The following is a 27,984-nucleotide window of genomic DNA, read 5'->3' on the forward strand; positions in this document are numbered from 1 at the left end:
TTCTATTGATCTTAAATATTTTCGCCAGTTTTGTGAACCGTTTAGAAAAATTTAAGGTAAAGTTTTGATGCATATAAATTTGCTGTTAATATTTTTCAATGAAATTTTGTACTAGAATTTGTTAATTCTTTCATGGGATTTTTTTTCCTTGAATCGAAGAAATTTTTTTTCAAATTTGACCATGCTTATTATTTGCTCTTACCTTTTTTAGAAGGTTTGCATCAAAATGATTTTCGGAAACAAAGAACTTTCACTCGTGTTTGAATTTTCTTAAAGTGCATGAAATCTCAAACGATCATAGCCCCTAATCAATTTCATTGTATCATATCATTGGAAAGAAAATTTACTGCTAACATGTTCCCTTACAACTTGAATCCAATGAAATTTCAAGACACTGAACGCATAAATCTATTATAAGTTAGCCCTTTTCTGCAAAACTTTTTTATGTTTCCTACCTCTTATGTAAACTCCAAAAAATCGCACAAAGTTTCACACAAAGACTGCTTTATGGCTGAAAAATTCCTTAGCTTATAAATTGCTTCATTTTGGATGTAACATACACCAGCCTTACCTAAACAAAGTTGCCTAAATCCGCTCTCATTCAGAAGCACAAAATTGTTTCAATAAATCAGCTTTAGCTTACATTAAGAAGAAGAACAAATCCACAAATGATGCTTTTCAGTTACTCCAGAAGAACAAACTATGCTTTTTCCTTGCCCCTGTTGTGCGTCTTAGGGTCCGAGTGTTTTGCATTCAGTATTACGGGTTCTCAAATTCCAAGACGTCTGCAGCCTGCTCTTTAGGGATTCAAGGACCTACATGCGGGTCAAGTAATTCAGTGACATCCATTCGTTACTCGTCCCCGCAAAGAAAGGTATAGGGGCTTTAATATCTGCTCTACCAAAGACGGAAGTTTTCATCTGTTGGAACATTTGTTCTGAATCTATTTAAACCTAACCCCCAGCATGCCCTGAACCTTGAAGTGAAAACATTTAAAAAACCCTAACCTCGAATAAGCCTCCAACAAGGCATGCCAATTTTACAATGCATGGTTTTTGCTCATTGTAAATATCATAAATATGGGTTTGAGAAAAACAAATATTTTAGTATACTGAAGCTTTCGTCTGACACTCTTCAGAGTAAAAAACGTCAGAACATAGACAGAAAACTAGTTTTTTTGTAAATAACATATTCAACCCACATCATATCTTCTCGGGACATCAAATCTGATTATAACGTAAAATTGGTAACATAGGAAAGCGAGCAGTAGCCGACAACATGTCACATGTGATGTGGGCAGTCAATCATGAATCCGGGAAGTAAATTTTGAGTGAAACCGAGGCTTCTGACCAGTGTTAGCATTCTTTTAGTTTTCAAAGGATCCACAATTACATTGCTGGATGCTCGGTTAACCTTGGTTGAAGTAGGAAGTTCATTTGAAGCACAGATTTCGAGATGGAGCTTGAAGATAGGACGTTCTCAATCGGAACTTGTGAAAGAGAGTTTGAGGTTTGTTTTCGTTTTGGTATTTTGTCAGTCTGTCTTAGGGGTATACCGGCATGAGGTAGGCTTGGAATTAATATTTTGTTTTATCAATCGCAAACGAAATCATGCACAACAATCGAGTTAAACCCATGCTGGCGACAAGTTTACCCAACCGGTTTTTTCGCTGTGGTTTAAACATACACCAAACATTTCCAATTCATTAATAGGCATTGTTGTTGTCAGTCAATGCTATTGACTCCATTTCTCGACGCGTTGATTAGCCAGCCACAATACCCGAAGAAAAACAAAGTTATTGAATTCATGAATTGTATGTGAATAGAGTGTTATTGTTATGGGACATGTAGAAGAATTCTATTTGAATAGCATGTTATTATTACGGGGCATGTCGAAGAAAGATTATTTAGTTATCACACAAGCCGGCTTGAACTGCAATGTTTGGGTGACATAGAGTCGCAAATGTTTGGTTGTTGATTTTTAATAGCATTTCGTATCGATATATGCAGGGGATGGCCCCTAGTCCCTGTTTACCGTGGCTCCTGTCTATCAGAAGATTAAAAAAGCCTCTAAAATGAAATAAGATTTGTTAACTGTCCAAGGAATAATCCATAGTCATTGCAATGGCAAAGAACCCCTGCCCGGAACTTTGCCTGGTTCATGCTCAGTCCCCCTCAGCCCCCCTCAACCCCCCTCAGCCCCCCTCAGCCCCATTCAGCCCCAATCAGCCCCATTCAGCCCCATTCAGCCCCATTCAGCCCCATCATCCTGTGTTCCTGGATCCTTGCCTCTAGTAGCTTATCATTATTTTTACAGTCCATTCTAGGCAGAGCTTAATATTATGACAAATTGTTACTACAGAAAATTCAACAAGCATTGCAGGGGATTTCAAATGATATTGATGTAAAATTATCTGAACCAAACAAGAACACAAATCAGGAAAAATCAGGTATCAGCAATTAGTTAAAAACCTAACTTTTTTCAGAGTTTGCATCAGATTTTGCATTAGTATATTCTTTCAACGTGGAAAAAGATATTCAATTCTGACTGACTTCTGTGTGTTTTCTATTTGCAATGTCAAATTACAAGGTTTTTTTCATTCTTTTTCATTTTTCATTTTTTATAAAATGTTTATAAAGCATCAGTTTCTATTCTTTGTACATGTTTTTCTGTGAATGTGCACAATCATTTAAAATTTACATTTTGAATATCTGCTTACCTTTGACATTAACCTTTGTATGCCTCTCCATATACCCTTCTTAACTGAGCTTTCACTTATGTATAGAGCCTTACCATTCTATGCAAATAACACCCTTTCTTGAAGCATCATATTATTTTTCCAGATCAAGACGAGCCCTCAAACAGTGAAGATTTAAATGCACTGCTTGACTGCAATGAAGATACTTTTGCCCTAAAAATAAGGAAGATGAAAATTGTGGTAAGAATTTTTATGATCATCTCTACTTTATTTAAACTTTTTTTAGGTAGATATTATGCCAACCATATAATGTTAAGCTTTCTTGAACTTCAAATGATTCTTAGCATGGGGATTGCCAGCATGGGCGTCTACAGTTGATGCAAGTTTGAGGGGGTTAGTATGAATCCTGCCTGACAGGGGTGGTACCAGTCGGAAACATATGGGCTGTGTACTGTGAAGTGTGATAAATGTTCTCTCATCAGGGGGCTGCAGCCCTCCTAACTCCTATGCTTTTGATTGCATGAGAAGTGTAATAAAAGATTTTTCTTAGATGCAAGTGAAGGCGTTTTTTTGCCCTAAGAAGGTTATTTGAGGAGGTTTCTGATGAGACTACCAAAATTCTTGATAGAAAGTTATTTATTGAAGTATTGAAAATGCAATCTACAAAAACAGAGTTAAGATGCAACTACTTGACTGAGAAACTATTAAAGCACAATGCAGAATTTGCCTTAAATTTCTGCTATCTTTAATTTTCTTATGCTAAAGAACCCCCACTCCTTTTCAAGCAAGATTTAAAAGCTTTCATTTTAAGGATCCATTCCTGTAATACTATATCAATGTAGCAGTAATGTTTAGGCAAGAACAACACTAAGCCCACTGAACATTTTGCATCTGCTACGCCTGTTCCCTTCATCGTATGGCTTGCAAATAGGAACAAAAAAAAATTTCCACACTGACATTACCTTGGTCTCCCTTTAAATTAACCCATTAAAGTTAAAATATTATTTTTTAGAAATTCCAAATATTTTGTTGGAATTAATAAAACATTACCAAATATGAAGATGATGTTTTAAGTTTTTATCTAAACATGTCCTTAATATCATGTAACAGGATCTCGACATGGTCATAATTGTCTTTGAGCAGCAAATTAAGATTGAGCAAGCACTCAAACGGGAAGACATTCAAGGGTAAGCATTATCTTTATAAATCATCAATTAATTTTAGCTATGTTACAGCAATCCCCAATAAGTTCATATATAGCTAACTCTCTTGCTGTAGAAACTTATGCGCCATGTACACTGATTGAGCCATTTTGCTCCAGATTAAAACAATTTTCTTTGATGTAATGAATTCATATCTCAAATTGTCTTCCTGATTTAGGGAAATTTCACCAGACTTTAAAAAGTGTTTTTTTAAAAAAGTCAGTTGCTGGTAGTGTTAACTTCTTCAGACCTATAACCAAAGATAACCTTAAGCTGTACCAAGATGACTAAGAGGGATCTAACAGTTCTAGAGTTTACATTTCATTCAATGGTTTTGAAGCATATTTTACAAATGCATGTGAATACATTATTTTGTTCTGTAAAATTATATAACACTAAAGAAACAACACAAACTCTAACATTTATGCATGTGATGTTCTGTAAATTGCATTAATGTGCACATTTAGTTTTAAATGTTAGTCAAAATCAGGAAGTGTTGGGTATAGGGTGAATGGTTCTTTTTTCCTAATGCATCTATTCATTGTCACGCCACAAGGCAATCAACACGTGGTGATCTCTACCTGACTAAGACAAATACTTCACAGTACGGTGTGAAGTATTTGTCATACCTCTATTAGTGAGAGTAAGTCAGGGTATGATGCATAGTCTTCTAAGCCTATCAGCATACATGTGCATTTGGGTTTAGCATCCATATAAGGGTTTTTGCCATATAAGGGTTTTTTCACTAGCGCTTTACCTAAAGGTTTCTCCTACATTCACTTGCAGACATACACGAGCTTAAATAAACAAACATGCAAGAGTTTGTAATTCCCACCCTCCACTCCACTACCACATGTGAATAAGCTACCTCTTCCTGCCCATGATTACAATATTGTACAAATTATTAATCAATTTGTTAATGCTGATTATTGTAGCTTATTGTTGTTTGTAGCTTAAAGTATTGTTGCTGTTTTGATTGATATGAAAATTCACTGTCTTATTTCTAACACTGATTTAGATGCTAATCACAGTTTGTTTTCAAGTGTTATCATCTTTCTCCTGTGCATGGTTAAATGTTACTTAATAACTTTTGTTTGGTTTCCAGGAATTTGATATGTGTTGTGTTAGTTTTTGAGTGATGAATTTATTAGCAGAAAATCTACATAATGGGATTTGATGTGACTGAATTGCTATTGTATTGAAGTTTTTTCATTTACAATTTAATGAAAAAATTTCTCTTTTTCTTTATGTTAGTGCAAAGAAAAGACTTACTGAAATGCGTGAAAGACTAACGAGATGTTATATGAAGGTTTGTACTTATCTTGCTACATCAGCAATTATTTGATGACACAAAAGTATAGTGTTTTGTTTGGAATTTTATGATAAGGTTGCACTCTCCTCCTCTAAAAACGATTGTGCACTTTTTAAGAATGAATAGGTTTTTAGCATGATCAGTTATTGCTTAATCTTAGGCAAATATAATCTGCAGTCTGTTTTGTAAGCAAAACAAAATGCGGATGAACCATCATTGCAAATGGCCCACATCACTATAATTAAATGAATATAACCAGGAAAGTACTATATTCCCCCCCCCCAAACTCTTTTATACTATTCAATAACGTGCCTTTGTAACTTTTGGAGGCTGTTCTTGTCCTTACTTAAAAGAAGCTTTGCACTGTTAATCCATATTGTTCCAACTCTTTGAGATGCTCTTTGTTCAAATTATTGTTTTTTCTGGGTATGTTCTTTGCGTATTTGCATTTTTACGCGAGAAGATGGAAAGTACTGAAAAGTACTGAAACCTGACTTAAAGGCCTAGAGTCGTTTGGCTTTCAGGAACCTAAATATGAATAACGATGTTATTAAAGTAGCTTGCATTAAAGTTCTCTTTGAATATTCTTGCTTATAAAGTTTGCTATCTTTCTATGTAATATGCGTTCATCAGTAGTTCTATACGTGCTGTTTATTGGAATAATTAGCTACCCCATTCGTGTGCAGATGCGTGCACGTGCGATTGCACGCATTTAGCAAACAGGCGGCATATTTTCCGTGGCGTCAATATTGTTAGGCTAAATAATTTTTTTTATTTCCTCAGAAAGCCGAGCTGGTCAAATGTGAAGGACGACCATTTGAGGGAGATAAATATCTGTCCAAAACTAATTCAAAAAGTGCAAGCAGCTCTTCAATGGATTCGAGTCAAGATGGAAACATAGAGGCAGTTGAAGACATTAACAGCCTAAGCGTTTCAGAATTGCAGGTTAGCTCTTGTTTGAATGCATTATGCAACCTGTTTTGTTTCTTACTGAATTTTTTCTAACAAACGCTAACGCAACGATTTTGTATTCATTTGCATTATATAATGTTTTCTGTTAGCATAGATTTGATGATTCTTTAGTTCAATAATAAGGATTATTGGTTAAACAGTAGAAGAAACGTATCTTGTAACTAGCAAAATATACGGCTTTAATTTTAGTGGCCAAATAGTTCTTGTCCAGCCTGAGTAGCATCACGCTGATTGATTGGCCGATTGACGGCAGAAGAAACTTTAGTTTCTGTTGATTGTTTAAGACCAACCTCGTGTTACTTTGTTGAGGAAGTGCACTTGAAAAATATCAGTTCCTTTCCGAAGGGGTCGATACTTAGGTCTTTGAGCCATTTCTTGTAAATTTAGCTGTACTGTAATCAGGAGTGCAAATAACAAATTTATTCAAGGTAAGTGACGTCAACTGGCACCAACTTTTAATGGCAACATACTTGGTTTTCTAAAAAAGCGTTAGTATGAAGACTAGAATCTACTGTCTATCAGGATCTAGGGCAGACTCTCCTGTACTTTAATTCTACTGCATTCTGACTGTCTCATTAACTTTGGGGTGTGACCAACCTCCCCTTGCCTCTATAACTTCCAAACGTTGTTGCAATAGCAGACTGGACTGCCTCCGTCTTCTTTTTTCTGTTCTTTCTATCTGAACATTTAGTGTTTCTTATCTTTCAATAAGGGAGCATTTTGTATTCCTTTATTCCAGTCACTGCTATTTTACAATGGTCTCAATTACAACCCAGATGACAGCAAAGCAACTTTGATACAGCTTGTTAAAGCTCGCTTGCTCGAAGATAATGATGACGATGGCTTCTCGGATGACTGGGAGCCACCTGGGGATGAAGAATTCAACTGGAAGTCAGCTGTAAGTAGACTTAGATATGTGAGTTCTTTCGTAATGAGCCACGGAATTTGAGAGACCTTGATTCAAGACACATTGTACCACACGGCCTGAGTCACATTGTACAACAAGGTCTATGGCGCAATGTATCACCTGGTTTGACTCGAAATTTACCAACGTAACATAGAATCTTACAACGTAACAAGTAACCCATTAATTATCAAAATATGTGTTTGTAGACTTTAAAGAGGGCCTGCGCCACTGATCCTAAACTGGAGGGGCCATCAATGTGAAGGAAGTTCCTTTTTACCCCCTCTAGCCCCTATTGTGGCAAGCATGTTGCTAGCTCTATTTTACTCAGTTATGATCTTGTATTTATGATCTACACACTTATCTATATAAATGATTTGAGCTGATTTGAAATGGTGGGGAGGCCATGCCCCCCCTCACCCTGCCCCCTGTTAAGAAGAATTTTTCCTTCAAATGTTGGAACAAAATAGCATCTGAGGTAGAATGCCAGCCGACATGTTTATAATTTCGCCAAACTCGATTCTGAGCACAAATGGCCAATCAATAATACGATGTTTGTTCCTTTCCTGTCATTATTTCTTACTTCTTATTATTTTTTTTCTCTCTATTTTCTTCATTTTTTCTTCCAAATTTTTGTATCAATGTATAACCTTTCCATCATTATTCCTTTCTTATTTCCTCCTGCAAAATTATACGGCAACGTTTCTTGTATTTTTGCAATTAAATATAGTTAGGTTCCCCCTTCTTTATATTGACCTAATCTTTCGAAGAAGAAATTCTAAAATTACGATAACTTGTTTCAAGTGTTGCTAGACACTAGAACAGGCAGATTTACCAGGTGGCAAATTTTTTTCATTACGTGAAAGTTTTTCATGTGTAACTGAAGCTTTGGGACCTCAATTTGATCTTTCTTATCTCCTATCCTCTGAACTAGTAAAACTTATTATAAAAACAAGCTTTTGAAATTTGATAATTCTGAGGTATGTTAAGCCAGGACACAACAAGACTTCTCTGTGATTTAATAAACCCAAAAAACTATATCACTCTGCATGTTTGAGGTTACATTTATTCGACACTTCGATTGTATTCATTTTTTTGGTTTTATTAGGTAACAGTTTTTTGATAGTTTGCACAGCATCCGCTTGACATCTCATCGCTTCTATTGGCAAGCACGTCTTTTGTAATTTTGTGTCATCATTTATTTCACCCCTGTTGCTCCATCTAGGTCTAAACGTAAAATGTAAATAGGGCGTTAGTGGATAAAGCAAAAATGTTTCATTCAAATTTGCGAGAAACATCATTGTCCTAAACGACATGCTCTCCAATAACTTTTTAATGAATCAAATGACTAATTTTACCCTTGAGTTGTAAAGATTGCGAGTTAATCGGAGATGGAAAGATTTATCTTAAAACTTTGAATTTTTTCTGAAAATGTTTAGAAAAATTCCTATATTAGCTTTGCACCCAGGACTGAAGTGGCTGAGGACAGGGGGTTCCTCTAAAAGCACAAAACTCAGTAAAACATTCCGGAAATTTTTAGGTAAAATTGAGTATTAGCATCCCTCTCCTTATTGTAATTCCCATTTCACCCCTGGTTGAACCAGAAAATGCAGAAGGGATCACATGCACTGGCCAAGAAAGAGGGAGCTACCTTATTTAGAATGTATCTTTTTGATGTTCAAACTTTATCAAGAATTAGCTAATTTCGATCAATATAAAATGGGATATGAATTGAAGACTGCCTGTTTGGCATGGACCATTTATAAAAGGGACTCTTTGTGTGATAAAGGTAGCAGATGCTATCTTGTAAAAACTGGGAAGAATCATTTGTGAACACGCTATGTTATATCCTTTGTTTTGTACCGAAGAAATTACTCTTCTGTTGAATCCACTTTGTAAAGAAGAAAGGCAAATTTTCTGCTTGTATAACCAAATTATTGTGCTCTTTAATTTCAAACATATGGTCACATTAAATGACTTTTCGTTTGCTTTCATATTTAAGATTGTTTTTAATATAACAGTTCCTCGTGCTCTCGTCTAAGCTATCCTTTAATATTTTGGATGTTTCGATTTTTAGGAAGATCTTTGAAAAAGCATAGCCGAGCGTTGCCGCTAATGATATGGTCAAAAGTCACACTACAAAGATTCTTCAACACAATATTAGATAATGAATATTTATACAAATTATCGTAGATAAATACCTAAAACTTAGATAAAAAAAATGTTAGAATTTTCCGAAATAGTAGTAGAATTTTTAATCTAAAATAAGATCATTTAATTTCTAATATCTTTTTATACGTGGATAAAATTGCATTTTTCAAATTATAAATTTTGATAAAATCAGCATTTAAAATATTCTCTTTAATTTTTAAAATAATTCACAAATTTTAGAAAGCCATAAACTTAATTTTCTCCATACACTTAACGTTAAGTTACAGAATTGATGTTTTTAGTTATAAATCGTATTTAAGAATTAAAGAATTATAAAATCGTAACCTTAGTTAATCAAACTTAAAAGCCCATAAACTCAATGTCAACGTTTCTCTAATTCTCAGTTTAAATTTGTTATAACGTAGAAGATCTTTATAAATCATAAAAACTCCTTAAGAATGCACATTTCCAGCGGCTTCTTTCTGCAACATGTCGCCCACTTTTTCTTGAAATGGAATCAAAGAGGAACTCCTGTCAATTTAAAAGGGGGTCTCTAGCTGCACCTCTGATGGAAACTTCGTGTGTCACACATAGTTCTTTTTCCTAATTTTTCCAAAAGTTGTATTCATAGTGAACTATGATCAACAAAAAATGGAATTGATGGATTTTTGTGATTATAAAGCATTGCCTAAGTATTAGCGATCTTTTAGCCTGACTGGCTTTTAGTTTTTATTTTTTTACCAGCTCTTGGTAGCCGCAACTGTTCCTACCCTTGACCCTGCCTCTACCCTTGCCCCCACGCCTGACTCTGCTTCTAGACCGGCCACTAACCCTAGACCTGCCCCTAGCCCTAGATCTGCCCATAACCCTGGCCCTGATCCTGACCCTGGCCCTGGCCCTGGCCCTGGCCCTCCCCTCCCCTCCCCTCCCCTCCCCTCCCCTCCCCTCGTATGGCCATATTGGATTTTGCTATTAACAGCTGGCTGATGTTGTAACTTCGCCCTAAAATTATTCTGCTTGTCACAGTGACCCATTGTGGTTAGATACATACTGGCAAGGTGTTGTAATTTAGAATGACAATAGAATTGCCATGAGCCTACTTGAAGAAAAGCAAGAAAATCAAATGTAGTATACTCGTAGTAAGAAAAAGCTATTCAAAATTTATTTTTGGGCACCAATCCTGCTTTGCTCCAAAATATTTTGCAACAACTTTGGAAAGGCCATAGTTAGTTTCCTGTTCGCGGTGATTCCCCCTCTGTTGCCGAAGGAGATTCCGTGTAATAGGAAGTGTTTTGTTCTTTATGAGGCTTCGGAAAGATCATAGTCAATAGAATAGTGACTGGTCTGGAAGCCTATTGTATTATCTTATTGTTCAAAAACGCACAGGTCACGTGCCGATGTGGGTGCAAGGCAACGCACAGGGCACATAGCAACGCGTAGTGAAACAGCGTACACATTTTTGAAATTGATCGAGACGAGAAGGGAGTGATGAATTAATATTTCATAAAATCGAAGATATGCCGGGAGCGAATTGTGCTTTTCCACAATGTGGTGCCAGCAGGACAGCAAAGTATAGTGGTTTAGGGATTTTTCAAGTCAGCACGCGATCAAGTGAGCGATATGTTTTGTGGAGGAAGGCTGTGTTTGATGTATTAACCAAGTACCGCGAAGAAGATTCCAACTTCAAACAGTTGATGGCATCAGGAAATGTATGGACATGCGAGAGGCACTACAAACTGGAGGATATTGAGTTCACAAGTAAGTCTGGTGTGACTAAGAATAAGTCTGGTGTGGCGCTTCTACTTAGACAAAAAACCAACGCACAACCCGTCTGCTTTGCTAAGGCCAAACTAGATCGTAGCAATTTAATTTTTCAAATCATTTTCCACTGAAAAAATTTGTAAGTTATCCATATATACGACGTAACGATAAGCTTAGTTATTTAATTTTTTCAAGAGAAAGTCTTTCTGTTTCCCAAAAAGGTTTTTAAGAAGATTTTGATGGTTTTTATGACCATTTGTAATTCTCTTATATTGTGGGATTTGATCTCCTAAAGACTTGCTAGATTCTGCTGTATTTAATTCATGTAAACAGAAAACACATTATTTGTAGGCTAAAAAATAAGTTAAATTCTTTTTAATCCATTAGACACTGGCAGGAAAGTGCTCCGGTTTGGTGCTATACCCACAGAGAACTTGCCAGAGAAGTCCCACCCATCAAAGCCCATCAAAGAAAGAAAACACACGAGTGTAGTTCAAGACCGAGTGGTGGAACAGGCAAAAACTGATTTGTACCAGAGTTTGGAAGAAGTAGTAAAAAGGGCTGCTAAACTTAAGATTCCAGCTTGGCAACAAGAGTCAGTGAGTAACCAGCTGAGACTAAAGCTCTTTGAAGAAGAATGTATGATTCCAAAATTTGAATTGGTAATTGGCAACAATTTGACATACACATTATTCATCTATGGTTGGCTGCTGCCACAAAGTCATCCAATTTACACTGAATCTGACCAAAATCTAAAAAATATTACTGTCTCAGAGCTGATTCGAAAGATTGAGCAGCATAAGATATGTGGAGGCATTGCAAAACCTTCAAGCGAGTTACAGGTTCATGCTATTCCTTACAAAGTCAGTTTGCAAGAAAAATTCAACATTCCAGTGAACACAGTCATATACAACAGGCCAAAAGATTGCTTCATTCTGAATGAATCTTCAGACCAATGCAAGATATGTTCAACAGTTGAAAGGAAGCTTACCAAAGTATTGGACAAAAAAACAACTAAGTTGTGTATCCCTGCAAAGGCTAAAGCTCCGGTATCCATCACTCACCCAAGCCGTCTCAAATTAACCCTTCAGCAACATAGACTTAAATGCAGTCAATTGCAAAAACAAATTGATGAAATGAGGCTGTCAATAGAATCAAACAGTTTGTCAATTGATTCTGAATTGGACCAAGATGTGAAGCTTATTATGTCAGATGCTGGGACAAAGCTTTCACCATTTATGAAGCTTTTTTAGGAGCAGCAACAAGAAGCTTTCAAGTGTAAGAGCAATGCTATTCGCTATCACCCAATGATAATAAGATTTTGTCTGTCCTTGGCAGCAAAATCAGCATCAGCCTATGATGAATTGAGGGATTCAAATGTGCTGACCTTGCCAAGTAGGAGGACTTTGCGAGACTATAGGAATGCAATTACTCCTACAGCAGGATTCAATCCTAGTGTGATAGACGAGCTTACCAGAATAACACGTAATCTTGAAGGGGTTCAAAGGTATGTGGTTCTGGGTTTTGATGAAATGAAAGTGCAGTCAAAGTTAGTATTTGATAAACATACTGGAAAACTGATTGGTTATGTGGACCTTGGTGATCCAGAGATCAATTTTGCCACAGTTGAGAAGCAAGATAACCTAGCTACTCATGCCTTGGTATTTTATGTCAGAGGCCTTGCATCTGACCTCAAATACAACCTGGCATATTTTGCTACAAGTGGTGTAGTCTCATACCAGCTCATGCCTATTTTCTGGAAAGCTGTTTCTGTTTTGGAATTAGCCTGCAAGCTACCAGTAATTGCCTCAGTATCAGATGGAGCTTCTCCAAACAGAAAATTTTTCCGCATGCATGCCACTATGGACCAAACCCCTGGGAAACCAGTGGTTTATCGATCCATCAATATTTTTGCACCCAAACGATTTCTATGGTTTTTTGCTGATGCCCCACACCTCCTCAAGACCGCCCGTAACTGCCTGTATCATTCTGGCACAGGAAAATCTACACGTTACATGTGGAACAATGGAAAGTACCTTCTTTGGCAACACATATGCCAGTTGGTAAATGATGATATGGACAAAGGTTTGAAGCTTTGTCCAAAGTTGTTAAGTTCACACACACAGCTAACCTCCTTTGGGGTAATGAATGTGTCATTAGCTGCACAAGTTTTGAGTGCAACTACAGCAAACACACTTAAACAATTTTATGACAGTGACACACATGGGACGGCAGAATTTTGCAAAATGATGGACATGTTCTTTGATGCACTCAATGTCCGAAGCACTAAGGAAGGTCAATTTAAGCGGAAGGAGTTCCTACAGCCTTACACCAGTTTAAATGATGAGCGGTTTCACTGGCTTGAAAATGTATTTTTGAAATACTTGTCAGATTGGAAAGCAAGCACCATGTCCAGAGATGGCAATTTCAGTGGAAGCGCAAGGGACAAAATGTTTCTGTCTTGGCAAACATATGAAGGCTTGCAGATCACTGTGTATTCAGTCATTGAAGCCACTAGGTTCCTTTTAACCAGTGGAATGAATTTTGTTCTCAGCAGCCGCTTTAACCAAGATGTTGTTGAAGAATATTTCAGTAGACAACGCTCTCTGGGTCGTCGTAGTGACAATCCTGATATGCGAATGTTGGGTTACAATGATAACACCATCAGAATACAAAGGTCAATTGTACCTGTTAAAGGAAACACAAGAGGAGGACATATCCAAAAAAGACAAGTCTCATGGTCAATTGTAGATGAAACAAAATTAGCTAAAAGAAAACGTAAGTCCAGCTAGATGATGACACTTAAATTAACAAAAAAACAAAACCACAGTTAAATGCAACTAGTCTTGTTTAACATACACCAGTAATAGATAATGTAGTTTTTACTGTTAAAAGATTTTGTTGGGAATTGCTCTGAAAAACCACATATCATCAGATTTTCTGAAACAATTCGATTTTAAAATGTTATAATTTCAAAATTCTCTCTGCTTTGACCTGCCCCTATCATTGCAACATGAAACTTGGCTCCAAGAGAATTATAAGATAACATTAATATTCTAAGTAACATATAAAACATTGAACATTTAAGCATCTTGATACACCAATATATTTTCCTGCAAAACACTTTGCAGTAACAGCATTGGCAAATTTCCTTCAAGGAGCTACATTTAGGCTTATTTCAACTGAATAGTTTTTGGCATATTAGGTAACTAAAATTCTCTTTCGCCAAGTATTTAAACTGCACAAGTGACAAAGGCTGCCATTGCAATTATGTTTTGGTGCTTTAAAACTGTGCAAGGGATCACATGTTTTGACAAAAATCATAATTTGATGATTGCCCTTTGGAGATCTATTTTTTTCTAATTGGATGTATGTAAAGTGGAGTGCATTAAAAGTTATTAAATTATATTGGATTAGAAGTTATTACAACCCCTGTAATTTCAAAGATTTACGTAATGCTTTGGATTTTTTGCAATGAAGTTGTGTGTTGGTTTTTGCAAATGAAAATGCCCTAACTCGCAAGTACAGCTGAATAAGTTTTTCAAGGAGATTCTTCTTTGTCTCTTTGTCCATTTCACACAGGGATCCTTCCTCCATGGCACTGAAAGAACTGACCACATCAACTCTCTCAACTAAGATTTCTGTCAGCTTGTTGCAGTTGATCTTGGTGATGTGTCCAGATTCTGTTGCCTTGCCGAACTCTTCTTCTACATAGCTGAAAAACCTAACACAATCATTGTTCACTCCCCATAAACCTCCTCTTGTTTGGCATTGTATTTGCTGTTGAGCTGAAATATCTTCCAGTCTCAATGAATTCAAAAATGTTAACATAGCTATAGAGCTTTTTGATTTTTGGCCGTTTGAGACTTGGTGCAGTTTCTTAACAACAGAATGCACAACATATCCTGCCAGATATTGTAAACTGAACATCTCCTGTTCAGTGATTTTCTTTGGGACTGCTATTTGCTTTGCTGGTGTCTTGAAATGGGAGACAATCTTGTCTGCTAGTTTAGTTGCAACCAGTGTGCACCCAGGAAAGGGTAAATTTGGGAAAAACTTTTCAGCATTCATCACAACTGAACCATAATACTCAGAATAAAATTTCTCAGCATCTGAATTTTTCCAAAGTCTGCTGCAATGTTTCAACAATTCCGTTCTTAGGTTTTCACTTTCTTTGTCAAACACAAACATTTTAATAGCATTGCAAAGTTCAACTGGATAGCATTTATCAGTTGCAAGTTCATTCTTGGCTTCATTGACCAACTTAACGATGTCTTCACCACTGAATTGTCTGGTCTGCTTGTGGGATACGTGTTTCGATTTTATGTGCCTTCTTAGGCCCGCTTCGGTCTTGTATTTCTTGCTGCAATTTTCACAAGTTAGTGAGCCGTCATGCGAAATCTAAAGAAACAACACTGTTTTAAAACTTTAAACACACATTTTATGCTTCTAAAATGAAAGTTTTCATTACAACAAAATCTTGCCGAGTTGGTCATTGAAGTATTCTAATAAAACAAACATGGAAAAGAAAAACGTGTCCTTACAACTTTCACTCACCTCTTTCACCACCGAAAGCACTTCTTCATCATATACAGATCCAAAATCTTCGTCATCTATCAAAATGTCGAGAGCAAGCTCTAGTGTTTCTTCGAAGTGTAAATTATTGCTAGCAACCGGGGTGTTTGCGTCCGCCATGTTCGAAATTGTTTGCACTCTCTTCGGCACGTGACCACCAATCTCAGAGTGAATCAACATCCACGCGCAAACAAAAGCGTATAACAATAGGCTTCCAGACCAGTCACTATTCTATTGACTATGGAAAGATGAATGACTGTTCGAGGCTGAGGACACAGAAAACTGCCTTGTGCAATTGGTCAGGTAATAAATATACAATGTAAAGTTGGTTTATTACATCGCTGCTGTTATAGTTGTCGTTTGATGTTTTTCAATAATACTTATTTCATGCTTCTACCTTTAGGGATAGGCAGCTGGTGAGATATTTTAAACTCTTGCGTTGAAAATGAGGACACGATATCTAATAGGAAGAACATGGAAAAGCACGAGTTTAAAAATGCATTTTGTTTACGCGCATCCTCCGTCAAATATTTATGTTTGAGGGTATTCCAATCTTTGATCTAATTTCCGGTGGCAAGAAAGATCAATACAGTTTACTGCGACAATTGTGATTTTGATCCGCGATAAAGGTCACCTATTTGTGCAAAATAACATAGAACAGAATTGGTAGTCAGTTTCTTTAAGTTGTTAGTTTTAGTTATCAGATTTCGTTATAAATTTCTCGATTATTTTTATGCGCCTTGAAAACAGTATGAATTGCAACACAACTCTAGACAAATGTAAACAAGCTTCATGCAAAGACCGGAACAAAAATACATATCCAGTAGCGGCGCCACGGGGGGGACACGTCCCCCCCCCCAGTTCTCAGGAGAATCGATTTTGTAGTTCGTCTAAATTCGATTAGAAAATGTTGGGGGAGGGGTGATATTTTGACACCGTACTTTTTGTGATGTAATCCTATGATTTTCAAACTGCCAATTTTCAAACAAAAGTTAGTCATAGGCGTTCTCTTCGGATAAAATTGGCGTTTTCTGTTTGTAAAAGGGCATTTTCTGGTTGTTAAAAGGGCGTGGCTTAAATTTTTTTGGTTTGCCATAGAGCTCCCCCCCCCCCCCCAGAGCTTAGTGGCTGGCGCCGCCATTGTACATTCATCAAAAGTTAGTCATAGGCGTTCTCTTCGGATAAAATTGGCGTTTTCTGTTTGTAAAAGGGCATTTTCTGGTTGTTAAAAGGGCGTGGCTTAAATTTTTTTGGTTTGCCCCCCCCCCCCAGAGCTTAGTGGCTGGCGCCGCCATTGTACATTCATCAAAAGTTAGTCATAGGCGTTCTCTTCGGATAAAATTGGCGTTTTCTGTTTGTAAAAGGGCATTTTCTGGTTGTTAAAAGGGCGTGGCTTAAATTTTTTTGGTTTGCCCCCCCCCCCCCAGAGCTTAGTGGCTGGCGCCGCCATTGTACATTCATCAAAAGTTAGTCATAGGCGTTCTCTTCGGATAAAATTGGCGTTTTCTGTTTGTAAAAGGGCATTTTCTGGTTGTTAAAAGGGCGTGGCTAAAATTTTTTTGGTTGGCCCCCCCCCCCCCAGAGCTTAGTGGATGGCGCCGCCAATCTATATTCATAATTTGGTATGCTTACCACAAAATATCATCTCTGATTTTTCAATCCAGGCAGCTCAGTCTCTTTGAGTTTATGTCTTGTATTTTGTTCTTTAATTGAGGTTCGTATAGAAAACCAATTTTTTTTCTATCTTTATTTGCATTGGTTAATCGCCCCAAGCTATCCAAAAATTCAAGGCGATTTAGAAGTCAATGTTACAGGAGATAGATGTCGAAGATATTTCAGGTAAGGACATGGGTAATGACAACACGTTTAGGCAGAACAGGGACTTGTGAACGTTTTCAATCAATGAGGCTCTGGTTCCCAGGTGCCTGGTATGGGCGGGCAGGTGCCTGTCCTGTTTGGGGAATTCGAGAAATCAAGTGTTATTTAATGCCTTTTTCTGCTGTTTAGTAGAAAAATAAAATTTTTGCCCACCCTAAAATATTGCCACACAGTACCTCTTGCTGGCCTAGAATGATTCTAAATTGTTTTATAATTCTAATTTTATTTCTCTCTGCTTGCAAGTGAAACTCTTTTCCGTGGTGTAAGTGATATTTCCATTAGAAAGCCTTTCTTTTTCTGAAGATTAAAGATTCTGAAACTGGCTCATCGAATGCGAAAGAAAACAAAGGAGACGAAAGTGCAGATTTAATGCCTAAGGACGAATTGCAAACCATTGAAAGCACTACAATACAAAAACCAGAGGTAGGCACTGGAGACGGGCCTATTACCTCTACCATAACAGATCTGGCTGAAAAACTAGAAAAGGAGGAGGCAAGTGATATTAAACCACCGCTTGCTTCAGCAAATCCCGAATCAGAATTGAAGCAGGAAGAAAAAGGTTCCCTTGAAAGTGAAGCCACTGGCGGAATTTCAGTGACTATGGAGAAGAAAATGTCTCTGAATGATAGAGCTGACTCTTATGAATCAGACCCGGAAGACCTTTTATCGGCTAAACGGGAAGAAGGCTCTGTAATGGACTGGGATCCTGTGAGTAGTCCTCTTTGCAATATCTTTCATACCATTTCTCTTGCATGAGAAAGAAGCATAGAAAAACGCGACAACTGCGCACAGCTGGTTATTTTCTATATTATTCTTTGTCTTTTTTGTTTTACTTTCAGCTTCGTAAGCTAGTGAATAAAAGCAAGCATCTTTCGAGTGGTCGGCGATTTCGATTCCGTAAAAAAATTATTTGCACGCTTTGTAAAGTTGAACTTCATTATTTGGTTCTATGGGTATAATGTCCCATTTTATGTTGTTTGGATCAGAACAGAAATCCTCATGAAATTCGAACTCCTGTTATCCCCATGATGATTTGAGCTCCAGATACTCCCATAATTATTTGAACTCCGGCTATCCCCATAGTTATTCGAGCTGCAGATATCCCCAAAAAAGTTTGAACTTCGGCTATCCCCCTTATGATTCGAGCTGCAGATATCCCCATAAAAATTCTAACAACAGTTATCCCTATAAAAATTTTGTGTAATCTAGTAATCACAGTAATCACCTTTCGATTTGTTTTTTCAGAGGTGTTTGCTGAGGGACCTTTACTTTGTTCTGCAAAGAAGCGAGCCAGTAAACTTCGAGAAAAAGGAGGTTAGCCATTAAGGATTTGTAGTTGTATTCGAAGGGGTAGTTGGATTTAGGTATTTTATTTTCAGTGCCGTTGTGAGGGGGATGAATGAGGGGGCGGACGCCCCCACCCCCAAATGGCAAATCATCTCTTTGATTTTGCACCCCAAAAGATTATGGACCCCAAATTTTCTTTGCTCAAATTGCCTTTGCCCCCCCCCCTTCCAATCTGAACACCCTGCCTACGCTATTGTTGATCTTTGATCTTAACGAAACAAGCATCACAACAACTCAGGTAATAATAGTTGAACCTCTAAACAGTGGACAGGCAATTTGTCCCAAAATATCTTCCAAAGCTTTTTGTACCGTTATCAAAGCTTTTTATACCGTAAGTCCTCGAACAAGCCCCCTCCCCCCCCCTAGAAAGAGCCCTCCTCTCGAAAACGCCCCCAACTTAGAATAACTTTTGTGAAACAAGTCCCTACTTTCGAATAAGCCCAAATAGGCTGTGGTATTGCCGCGAAAATTTTGTTTCTCCCAATATATCTGCATTTTGAAGAATACTGACCAGCCTCAAATAGAGGGAAAAAATTCACCCTGATGATATTTTGGGTGCTGCTATATACATTAAGCTCGCATCCCTCGAATAAGCCCCCAGGGGCTTTTTCCAGGACTTACGGTATGTACCCAGTCACAAGAACCTCCCTACGACGGGGAGTAACTTTGTCATATTTGTTGATTCTCATGCCTTGTTTGTGTTTAATAACTAGTATAGTTCTTCGTCAATAAGACTTTCCCAATATAGATTTTAAAGAGAAACAGTCCTTATTTATAAAGAACATAAGGCAAATTACGGCCAGTTACAGACTATTACAAGAGCCTGTTAAAAGTGTTACAATCGATTACAATCTATAACAACCCATTGCATCCAATCATATCAAATAACAACGTATCAAGCCCTACTGTAAGTCTATGGCGCTAGTAAACGTCCATTTTAGGCCAAGCAACAAGCGGCCAGTAACACAGACAGATGCAAAATGGACGGCTATCTAGAGAAACTACCAGTTAATCATACAAAGGTTTGCAATTTTCTTTACATTTTATTTTTATCCTTAGCCGTATATATTTTTTTCCATTTCAATGCATTAAGCTTAGCAATTTGACTGAATATTTGCATATAATGCTGAAAGAAATTTGTCTAGGTTGTGTAGAAATGCTTTTGGCAGATAGAACCGATCTTGAAAAAAGATACTCGTTCCCAGAAAGCCTTCAAATGCAACGCTTCTGCAGTTTGCTGGTCGCGGAAACTCTTTTGGTTTCGTATAGATGACCGGTCGGAGCATTTCCTTCCCAAATTAGGCGGAGATGCACATAAGAATGATTGTATTTTTATATGAAAAAGGAGAAAGGTCTGTTAAGTGGATTTTGAACTATTAGCTTCGGGGGGGGGGGGGGGGGGGACTTGGTATGATTATGATTACGGTTATGATCACAACAACCAACATAATAATCATAATTGCCATGACCGAGGATTCTCTATTATTAGTTATATCTATTAGTTATATATAAATATCAAACATCCTAAAAGCTAACAAAACTATAAAACGCCTTCACTCAGGAAGATCTGAAATAGATTTATTCTGTACTGGATAGGAGTCTTTGTCAATGACGGGTCGCTACCATAAATGAAGTTCATTTATTCCCTGTTTGTGTCGATGTGAAAATGATATATATTTTTATAGTTCACACCGTACATTCTTCATTCTTCAACTTGATGCTCTTACTTGATCATTTAAAACTAGAATCTCATTTGCATCTTTTATCTTGTTTGTGCCTTTTTTGTGAAACTGAATATATGCAACTTTGAAAGGTAATGTCTCATTTGCTAAAAAGGCTTTTAGTTTGATAATAGTTGCAGGAAAGGACTGTAATTGAATATTAAATTTTTGCCAAGTTCTGAAATTTGATTAGTATGGTTGGAATTAGAGAAGATGTACCATGACTAAAAAAATGAATTTTGGTTTGGCACCCTTGCCACTTCCTTTAATTCAAAGTCTTCGGGCACTCTCGATAAAGCCAATCTCTCTGCGAGTCTTATCGCCATCTTTTCTCGTCTATCTAGGCGACACTGCTGAAGGGCTGGAAAAAGAGGTATTTCAAAGTATCACATGGTAAACTCTTCTACTTTGAGGTAAGTTTTGTGCAGGTTAACCCTGTTTTGTGTTCCCAGCTGAGTCTTCAGAATTTGAGAAAAATGTATGATTACTTTATAATTTAGTAGATCATGAGAAACCGTCCTTTACTGTGATAAACTATGCTCAACATATGAAACGCACAGCGATTGATTTAGGGAGAGGAATGACCGAGTAAAAGAAAACTTTTTGTATAGAACAGTTTCTGGCATGTTGAGAACGAAAATTTATTCCCAAACCTGGCTCTTACAAAAGTTGAGTTTGTGTAAAATATTTCATTATGGCTAGAATATTTCATCTTATGGCATTATGGCATTATATCCTTTCAATCAGACCTTTTAGCCAATCTTTTAGATTCTTAGGACCCCAATGCGTTTGAACTAACATCAAACTTGATCACTTCTAGAGGATCAGATAGCTTCTTATTAGAAACTGTCATCTTTTTTTAGATGCTTTTCTCTTATAGAACCATCTGGCTACTGTTCCATTGGGCTCTCTTACTTTAACAGGGTCTGAGGTTTGTGTTGAACTTCAATTTTGCTTTTAGCGTGTTCAGAATCGGGAAATACTTATTTACAATGCCTTGTTGTGATGCAGAGAATATTCCTAGGCATTTTTCAGTCATGCTACAAAAATTGCCGTATGTTAAATATGATATCTGTGACATGTCAAAACACGCCAAAGAATGCTTCTAAGTTTCTCATAGGCTGGAATTCTAAAATGATTCGGTATAGATTTTGCCTAATTCGAATATCTTTACATGGAAACAGCCTTGGATCCCGAGTCGTCATGTAGTATCTTCTTAGGAGAGCTCAAAGCAGCCTGAGGCAACCCTCCATTGTCGTCGGAAAAATTTGTCATGTATTCCGGGCTCTTCCAGTGCTAGTAAATAAGCAGAAAGTTTATCACTTCACAAAGGCAGTTCTTACAGTGTCCTACTTCTCCTATCCAAAATGCTTTGTAATCTGCCTTTATTAGGTAGCGTGTCATGTGGTGATAATCAAATAGATGAGTTATTACGTTATTTGGTGTATAGAACAAAACGGTTCTTAGTTGCTACTCCGAGTTTCACACTTATGCGACTGCTGTTTAGATTATTTTCTAAATGTTGAATATTTGCACTATGTACTTGTTAAGTTTAATGCTCAGACTATCAATGTGGAATTGTCACGATGTTCTACGTACCAACTCGTTCACTCTTCTATCTATACAGCAACGAGCACGCTACAACAGGGCGGTTAACATTAATCTTCAAATCCTTGTTTCTGTGTTTATTGATTGTGATGTTTAAATCTTTTCAATTCTAGCTGAAAGTGACTGGTGACAAAACCATCCAGATCCAATCTCAGGTCAGTATTTCTTCTTCATTTTGGTTTCCAGGGTTGAAATCATTAAGACCACAGATCGCTCATTTCGGCGTAAGTTTGCAATTGAAATTGTTGATGGCATGTATTTGCGTGAATTCCTCATTTTATTGTTGCATTAATGTTTATTTCCTGTAAATATAATAAAGAAAGGAATGAATGAATAAATGAATGACACCATTTATTATTGGAATGCGTAAGCTTGCTATAGCATAAAAGCTCCTTCGAAGTGCCAAATAACCAGCTAAAGCTCATTGGCAATGCAAGATAACGGACAGTTCCAAATAACAGACCATTTCAAATAATGGACACTTTCAAATATCAGACACTTTTTAACAGCGGAAACATCAAAATAACGGACACTTTTAAATAACAGAAACTTTCTATTTACGGACACCTCCAAATAACAAACACCTCCCAATAAAGGACATCTTCCATTAACAAACCCACCCCAATAACGGACAACTTCAAATAACGGACACTTTCAAATGTAAGGCACTTTCTAATAACGGACACCACCAAATAACGGACACTTTCAAATAACAAAAACTTTCTATTAACGGACTCCTCCAAATAACGGAAACCTCCCAAAAATGGTCTTCTTCCAGTAACGGACACCTTCCAACAACAGTCATCTTCCGACAACGGATACTTACCAGTTACGAAGGCCTTCCAGTAACGGACACCTCCCAATGACGTTCATCTTCCAATGATGGACACGTCCCAGCAAAGGACATTGTTTTTCAAATAATGTTTATTTTCTCATTAGTACCAATACCCACTGGTGCCAATTTGACCAATCACTTTATCTTTTGACAGTCCTTAAGTACCAACTGCATAAAAATCGTATAATTCCTGTGGTTGGTCAGTTGGCTAGCTATTTCAAATCGTTTTATCGGTTATTCTTTTTACCTTTCATAACTGGTTTCCCCTTTGTGAATTGAATTTTGTTCGCGTCTGAAAAACTGATATTTTTATTCAAAATATTTTTTTACTAGTTAACAATTAAACTCCAATTTTTCGTGCCAATGTGAAAGTTTTTGAGATCAGCTTTTGATCGTTCACTTGAAGTGACATAAATTTCAATTTTTTTCCTTTTTTGATATGTTAATGTTTTCTTATTCACCCAGAGCAATCGAAACATCATAACCTTAAGATGCTCAACATCGAACGAAAGCAACGACTGGTATCGCGTTTTGAAACAGGAGTCTGCAATCTCCATCCCGCTAACTGCCCCAGTCAAAGTACCTCTACAGCTTGAGCAGCCGACAGTAAGTTGAACTCATTGCCCTTTCATTTTGATCAATGATGAGAGTGCCACGCCGTTGAAGCTGTGATCACATAAAGAAATGAAATATATATTCATGATTGTGTGCCTGTCCGATAATGTAGAAGAACTGGATCCAATGTATAGAATTAAATTTGATTTTAATCCTTCCATATGTTCTCAAAATACCCAACCGATGCGCTTGTCAATTGCTCCTTTTGCTAGGTTTTTCAGAGGGTGCCACCCATGTTAGGGGGTAATTGGTATTTAATACACACATTCTCAACTCGGCTACCTTTCTGGCAATGACTTGATGTAATGTTTCATAAAGTAGCTATTTTTTTCAAAAAAAAACTGAAACAGCTGTAATGAAACCTTCAAAACGTTAAAGAGCTTTTTATTAATGAGAAAAAGTCAAAGAAACTGCCAGAAGATGTATCCTGATGATGGTACCTCAATGGCAAATTACATCTTAGAACAGTAGCCTACTTTTGTTCATGTGAATTTAGCTTTATTTTTATTTGAAAACTAATTCTAATCTTGCAGGCCTGGAACTGCTTGTATTTTATAGTCATAGCAGTATCGCAGTTTCGTTTTTTAGTGGAAGTATTACATGTCATTGGTCCCACCCAAGGTTGTTTAATGAATCTCCAGCATGTCCTATGAAGGTAATTCCCAGGCCCAGAACTATGACAAATAAACATCTTTAACCTTGACTCTAATATAATTGCCTTTTTTACAGTCGCATGTAATTATCATTGATCTTGGAGCAAGCACTATAAAAGGAGGCTTTGCCGGCGAAGGTAAGAAGATCCTGTATCCATATTTCTCGTGGTGCAGTGTATCACTATATTCTATAGCGATTAAAATCCCCAACCTCAATTAAACTTAATAGATTTTTATCAAATTTAAAACGTGACGTATTTAAGCAACAATGACTGGATGGGGGGTTAGATATTAATTGGATTTTGTTTCCACACCCTTTAGGTAACTGGGAAATGATGGAAATGCCCCTTGTCAATTGTCGGTTTTTAACTTTATCGTAAAGAAGATAAGAAGATGAATAATGTAAAGTTTTGACGTAATTTTGTTACAGCTGACTACCAAAAAATAAATTTTGCCGAATTGAAAATTGTCGCACTGCCACACCCACTGCACCCCCTCCCCCGCTGAACCCGTCCCTGTGGACGCCGTTTTGCACCATTTGCTTAAAGAAATTGGAATTGTTTGTTCGGGAACGGTGTACCTGATGTAGCTCTGGCAAAACATTAAATTATTTATGAAAATATTTAGTCATACTTTGCACAATAAATTGATTCTTTTTTATATCAATACTAAAATCATCATTTTAATCCATACTGTTTACACAATGTTTACAAATCTTAGGTTTACAAAGTGATTTTAATGATAGAAGTGTCAATTTTATCGACACAGATAACCCTGAGCTACTTAGGCCCATAAGTATCGAAACGGTACGTTTTCAAAAGCAGATGCCAAAATGTATCGGGTGACGAAGAAAATCCTTACCCATAATTTTCGGATGGACGTCTATCAAAAGTTCACGTAACACCCCTAGAAGGTTTGCCTTAAAGGAAAGGGTATCTCTTAGTCAAGGCTGGACATGTTCCTGTTAATTTTGTAGACAGTTTCGTTACCATTTCATAATCTTAATCAAATTCTTGATATCCAAGGGGGTGCCTTATCCAACGATCCGACTTCTTTACGCCCTATGCTGATCACAACCATGGTAACTGAATGAAATTTTTGCCTTTTATAGAAAAACCTCGAGTAGTTTTCCCGGCTGTTTATGCTGTCAACACAGACCGCAAGTAAGAGCCAATCTCTAAATGTTTACTGATTCAAATTGTTAGGCTGGTATCTTAGCCTTACTTCATCGCAGTGACCTGGTTTTTGACTGTTTAGTCGAAAATCCTTCATGTCGAATTGAAATACAAGTTCTTTTAGTTTCTGTGCGACCAACTATGATTCGGCTTATTTAGATAATGCATAAATCGCCTATTTTGGTCTATTGTGTCACCTATGAAGTAGGGCCGATTAAACACACTAAGTGTTAATTAGAGAAGAAGTGTTTTTTAAGGAATGGGCGTACGTATAGACGTGAAATCCCAATCGGTATGCGAAGTTATGTGTTAAATTATGTGTTCTCTGTCAATGTTTCGTTCGATCCACAACTGGGTATTTATTTTTCATCGTGTTCTTTCGGAACCTTATTCTGACCTTTTATGCTCTGAGGGGTGTCAGACGAAAAAGCTTTTAGTATGTCGTAAAATGTTTGCTTTTTTCAAAGCCACTGTCAATGTTTACTTCCCTTTGATATTTTGAAATTTGAATATTTGGTAAATCAAACCTCCAGCTGCATTCTTTTAATAAACTATGGAATCGTTTTACTTTCTGTTATCGTGTAGAATAGCCTTACCCTTATCTGCCTATGTTTCTCTGCACACCACAAAGAAAATATCGGATATTTCGAACTGTTTAGAGGAATATTCCCAAAAGTTTTAATTGTCAGAAGTAGACTTTCAGGAAAACCAAAAAAATCGATTATCGTCACATTTTGACTGTTACTTTCTTACGTCTTGTAACTTATACCTGTTATTGCTCATTACTTTGTCAGAAATGGACGCAGATTTACTGATTCTGGTATACCCGATCCTGCAACGTGCACGTGTGGATTCGATGCGTTTAAGCCGGAGATAAGACGAAAATCAAAACTGATTTACCCCTTAAGGCCAACCCTGAAAGTTGACAAGGTAAGTGGCTGAGTAGGGTTCAAGGGCAGGACTTTCATGTATATTTAGCTCTTTGTGTTTTAGACAAAGTCCACCACATCTTACTTTACTTAGGCCTTGGATGCGAATCTTTGAATTTGCTTATTCATTCTAATCTTTCCTAATTCTTATACAATTTTTATACAAGCCTCCTTTTTAACGTTTTTTTAACATTAGACTTGGCCTGTTTACTTTTTTCTAATGCCAGTAAGGAGAACAATTACCCTGCCAGAAATCTCGTTTCAAGTTTTGATTGATTGTACCATTCAATATGGTTTGTATATTGCTTGCTGTAAACCGAGTTTTGCTTTTGCTTACTTGCTTTGTTTTTTCTTTCTTGCTTTTTTCTAATGCCAGTTAGAAGAACATTTATACTGCTATAAACCTCGTTTCATGTTTTGCTTTAAATAAAATGCTTTTGATTTTCTGTTTGCTTTTCAGTTTGCAGTGAAATCACGTTATATTCCTGGCTTCATTGACAAAGTAATACAAGAGTTGAAAGTCGATCCTTCGCATTATACGGTATAGTTAAAAATTCATGTTGATTATTGCATTTTTCTTACGTTTGTTCTTAACTCTTTGTTTATTGAATGCTGTAAAGCATATCTTGGCGTCTGCTGTTAAGCTGTCTTGTTCGAAACTGCTCAGGGTTTTGTCTGTTCGAAAATGTGGTTTGTCATGAGATGCGTTGATCATAATCTTATTTTTGAGCTAAGCCTAGTCAAAATTTTTCATCGTCTTTTGCATTTTGATACTATGTTTGGTTTATCAATTAGTTAACTAGTTCTAACTAATTTATGTTTCAATAAAAGTCAACAAATTATGTTCCTGACTTCGCTTGTAAAACTTAAATCTTAAATAAATCTATCCAGTCTCAAAAACTATTGTAGAAAATATGTGTGTACTGCATTTTTCGTTGGTCCTTACTATCTCAAAGATTCGGTAATTCTGTTGCCGTAATGATTTGATTAAACCCTCTCTCGAATGAGCACCGCTCTTCAGTACCGAGTTTTAAATAACCTCTTAAATTATTCCGGTGTTCAAAACTCTTTTTCCTTAATATTCATTTTCTTTATACTTCTAGATTATTCTTTGTTGCCAAAGACATTTTAGTGACAAGGACAAGGTATGTTTGCCCGGACTTAGGCCTCGTGTCTCTTGTGTCTAGAAATGCAACTCACGCTTGTTTATCTCGTTAAACTGCCACTCATCGTTATTCAGATTCGCTGATGATTACGAAATGTGCTAACATCTTAACTAACTAAGTGTTTTAAACCTGAAAATGTCTTTAACTGCTTACCTCACGTGGACTTAACAATCATTTTAATATGTAATTCCAAATAATGTAAGCATGGAGATTTATGTAGTGATCATCGTAACTTGCTTCGTTCTCAATGACTAATCCTTGATACAAATTATTAACTGATTTTCTTTAATTCCATTGCTATCTATCATATTTACATATTCTTGTTTCAGGAATTTATATTTGATCATTTATTCGGCCATTTGGGTGTTTCTGCCGTTTACGCCCAGCAACAAGCTCTGTTGTCCCTCTTTTCGTATAAGGACACCACTGGAGTTATTGGTAAGAGACTTAATTTTTCTTCTTCTTTAAAGACTCATTGCTAA

The 27,984-nt window shown here is 36.8% G+C and overlaps 2 protein-coding genes across 3 annotated transcripts in view; both read left to right on the top strand.

Annotated features, from left to right (window-relative positions):
* Positions 1-288: 288 nt before the first annotated feature.
* LOC135692644 (uncharacterized) overlaps positions 289-27,984 on the top strand; it is a 38,899-nt gene continuing 11,203 nt past the window's right edge. Inside the window, exons 1-20 of the mRNA XM_065210844.2 lie at positions 289-1,509; positions 2,362-2,449; positions 2,844-2,938; positions 3,809-3,885; positions 5,155-5,209; positions 5,996-6,157; positions 6,924-7,082; positions 17,757-18,161; positions 18,699-18,767; positions 19,742-19,822; positions 20,866-20,934; positions 21,402-21,452; positions 22,243-22,284; positions 23,430-23,570; positions 24,309-24,369; positions 25,344-25,395; positions 26,202-26,337; positions 26,797-26,877; positions 27,440-27,481; positions 27,832-27,940. Of these exons, the coding sequence (XP_065066916.2) occupies positions 1,456-1,509; positions 2,362-2,449; positions 2,844-2,938; positions 3,809-3,885; positions 5,155-5,209; positions 5,996-6,157; positions 6,924-7,082; positions 17,757-18,161; positions 18,699-18,767; positions 19,742-19,822; positions 20,866-20,934; positions 21,402-21,452; positions 22,243-22,284; positions 23,430-23,570; positions 24,309-24,369; positions 25,344-25,395; positions 26,202-26,337; positions 26,797-26,877; positions 27,440-27,481; positions 27,832-27,940 (2,029 nt within the window). The 5' untranslated portion in view covers positions 289-1,455. The remainder of the gene's footprint in view (positions 1,510-2,361; positions 2,450-2,843; positions 2,939-3,808; positions 3,886-5,154; positions 5,210-5,995; positions 6,158-6,923; positions 7,083-17,756; positions 18,162-18,698; positions 18,768-19,741; positions 19,823-20,865; positions 20,935-21,401; positions 21,453-22,242; positions 22,285-23,429; positions 23,571-24,308; positions 24,370-25,343; positions 25,396-26,201; positions 26,338-26,796; positions 26,878-27,439; positions 27,482-27,831; positions 27,941-27,984) is intronic.
* LOC135683750 (transposable element P transposase) lies at positions 9,174-15,869 on the top strand. 2 transcript variants are annotated; one of them, XM_065199099.2, is made up of 2 exons: positions 9,174-10,997; positions 11,388-15,869. In XM_065199099.2, the coding sequence occupies exon 2, from the start codon at positions 12,308-12,310 to the stop codon at positions 13,790-13,792; it is 1,485 nt and encodes a 494-aa protein (XP_065055171.2). In that variant the 5' UTR covers positions 9,174-10,997; positions 11,388-12,307; the 3' UTR covers positions 13,793-15,869. The 2 variants fall into 2 exon arrangements, with proteins under 2 accessions (XP_065055171.2, XP_088968695.1); XM_089112569.1 differs by having other exon boundaries at positions 11,388-12,392.

The sequence above is a fragment of the Rhopilema esculentum genome, chromosome 3, assembly GCF_057945365.1.
Source record: "Rhopilema esculentum isolate cy_ngs chromosome 3, ASM5794536v1, whole genome shotgun sequence".
In the NCBI taxonomy this organism is placed as follows: domain Eukaryota; kingdom Metazoa; phylum Cnidaria; class Scyphozoa; order Rhizostomeae; family Rhizostomatidae; genus Rhopilema; species Rhopilema esculentum.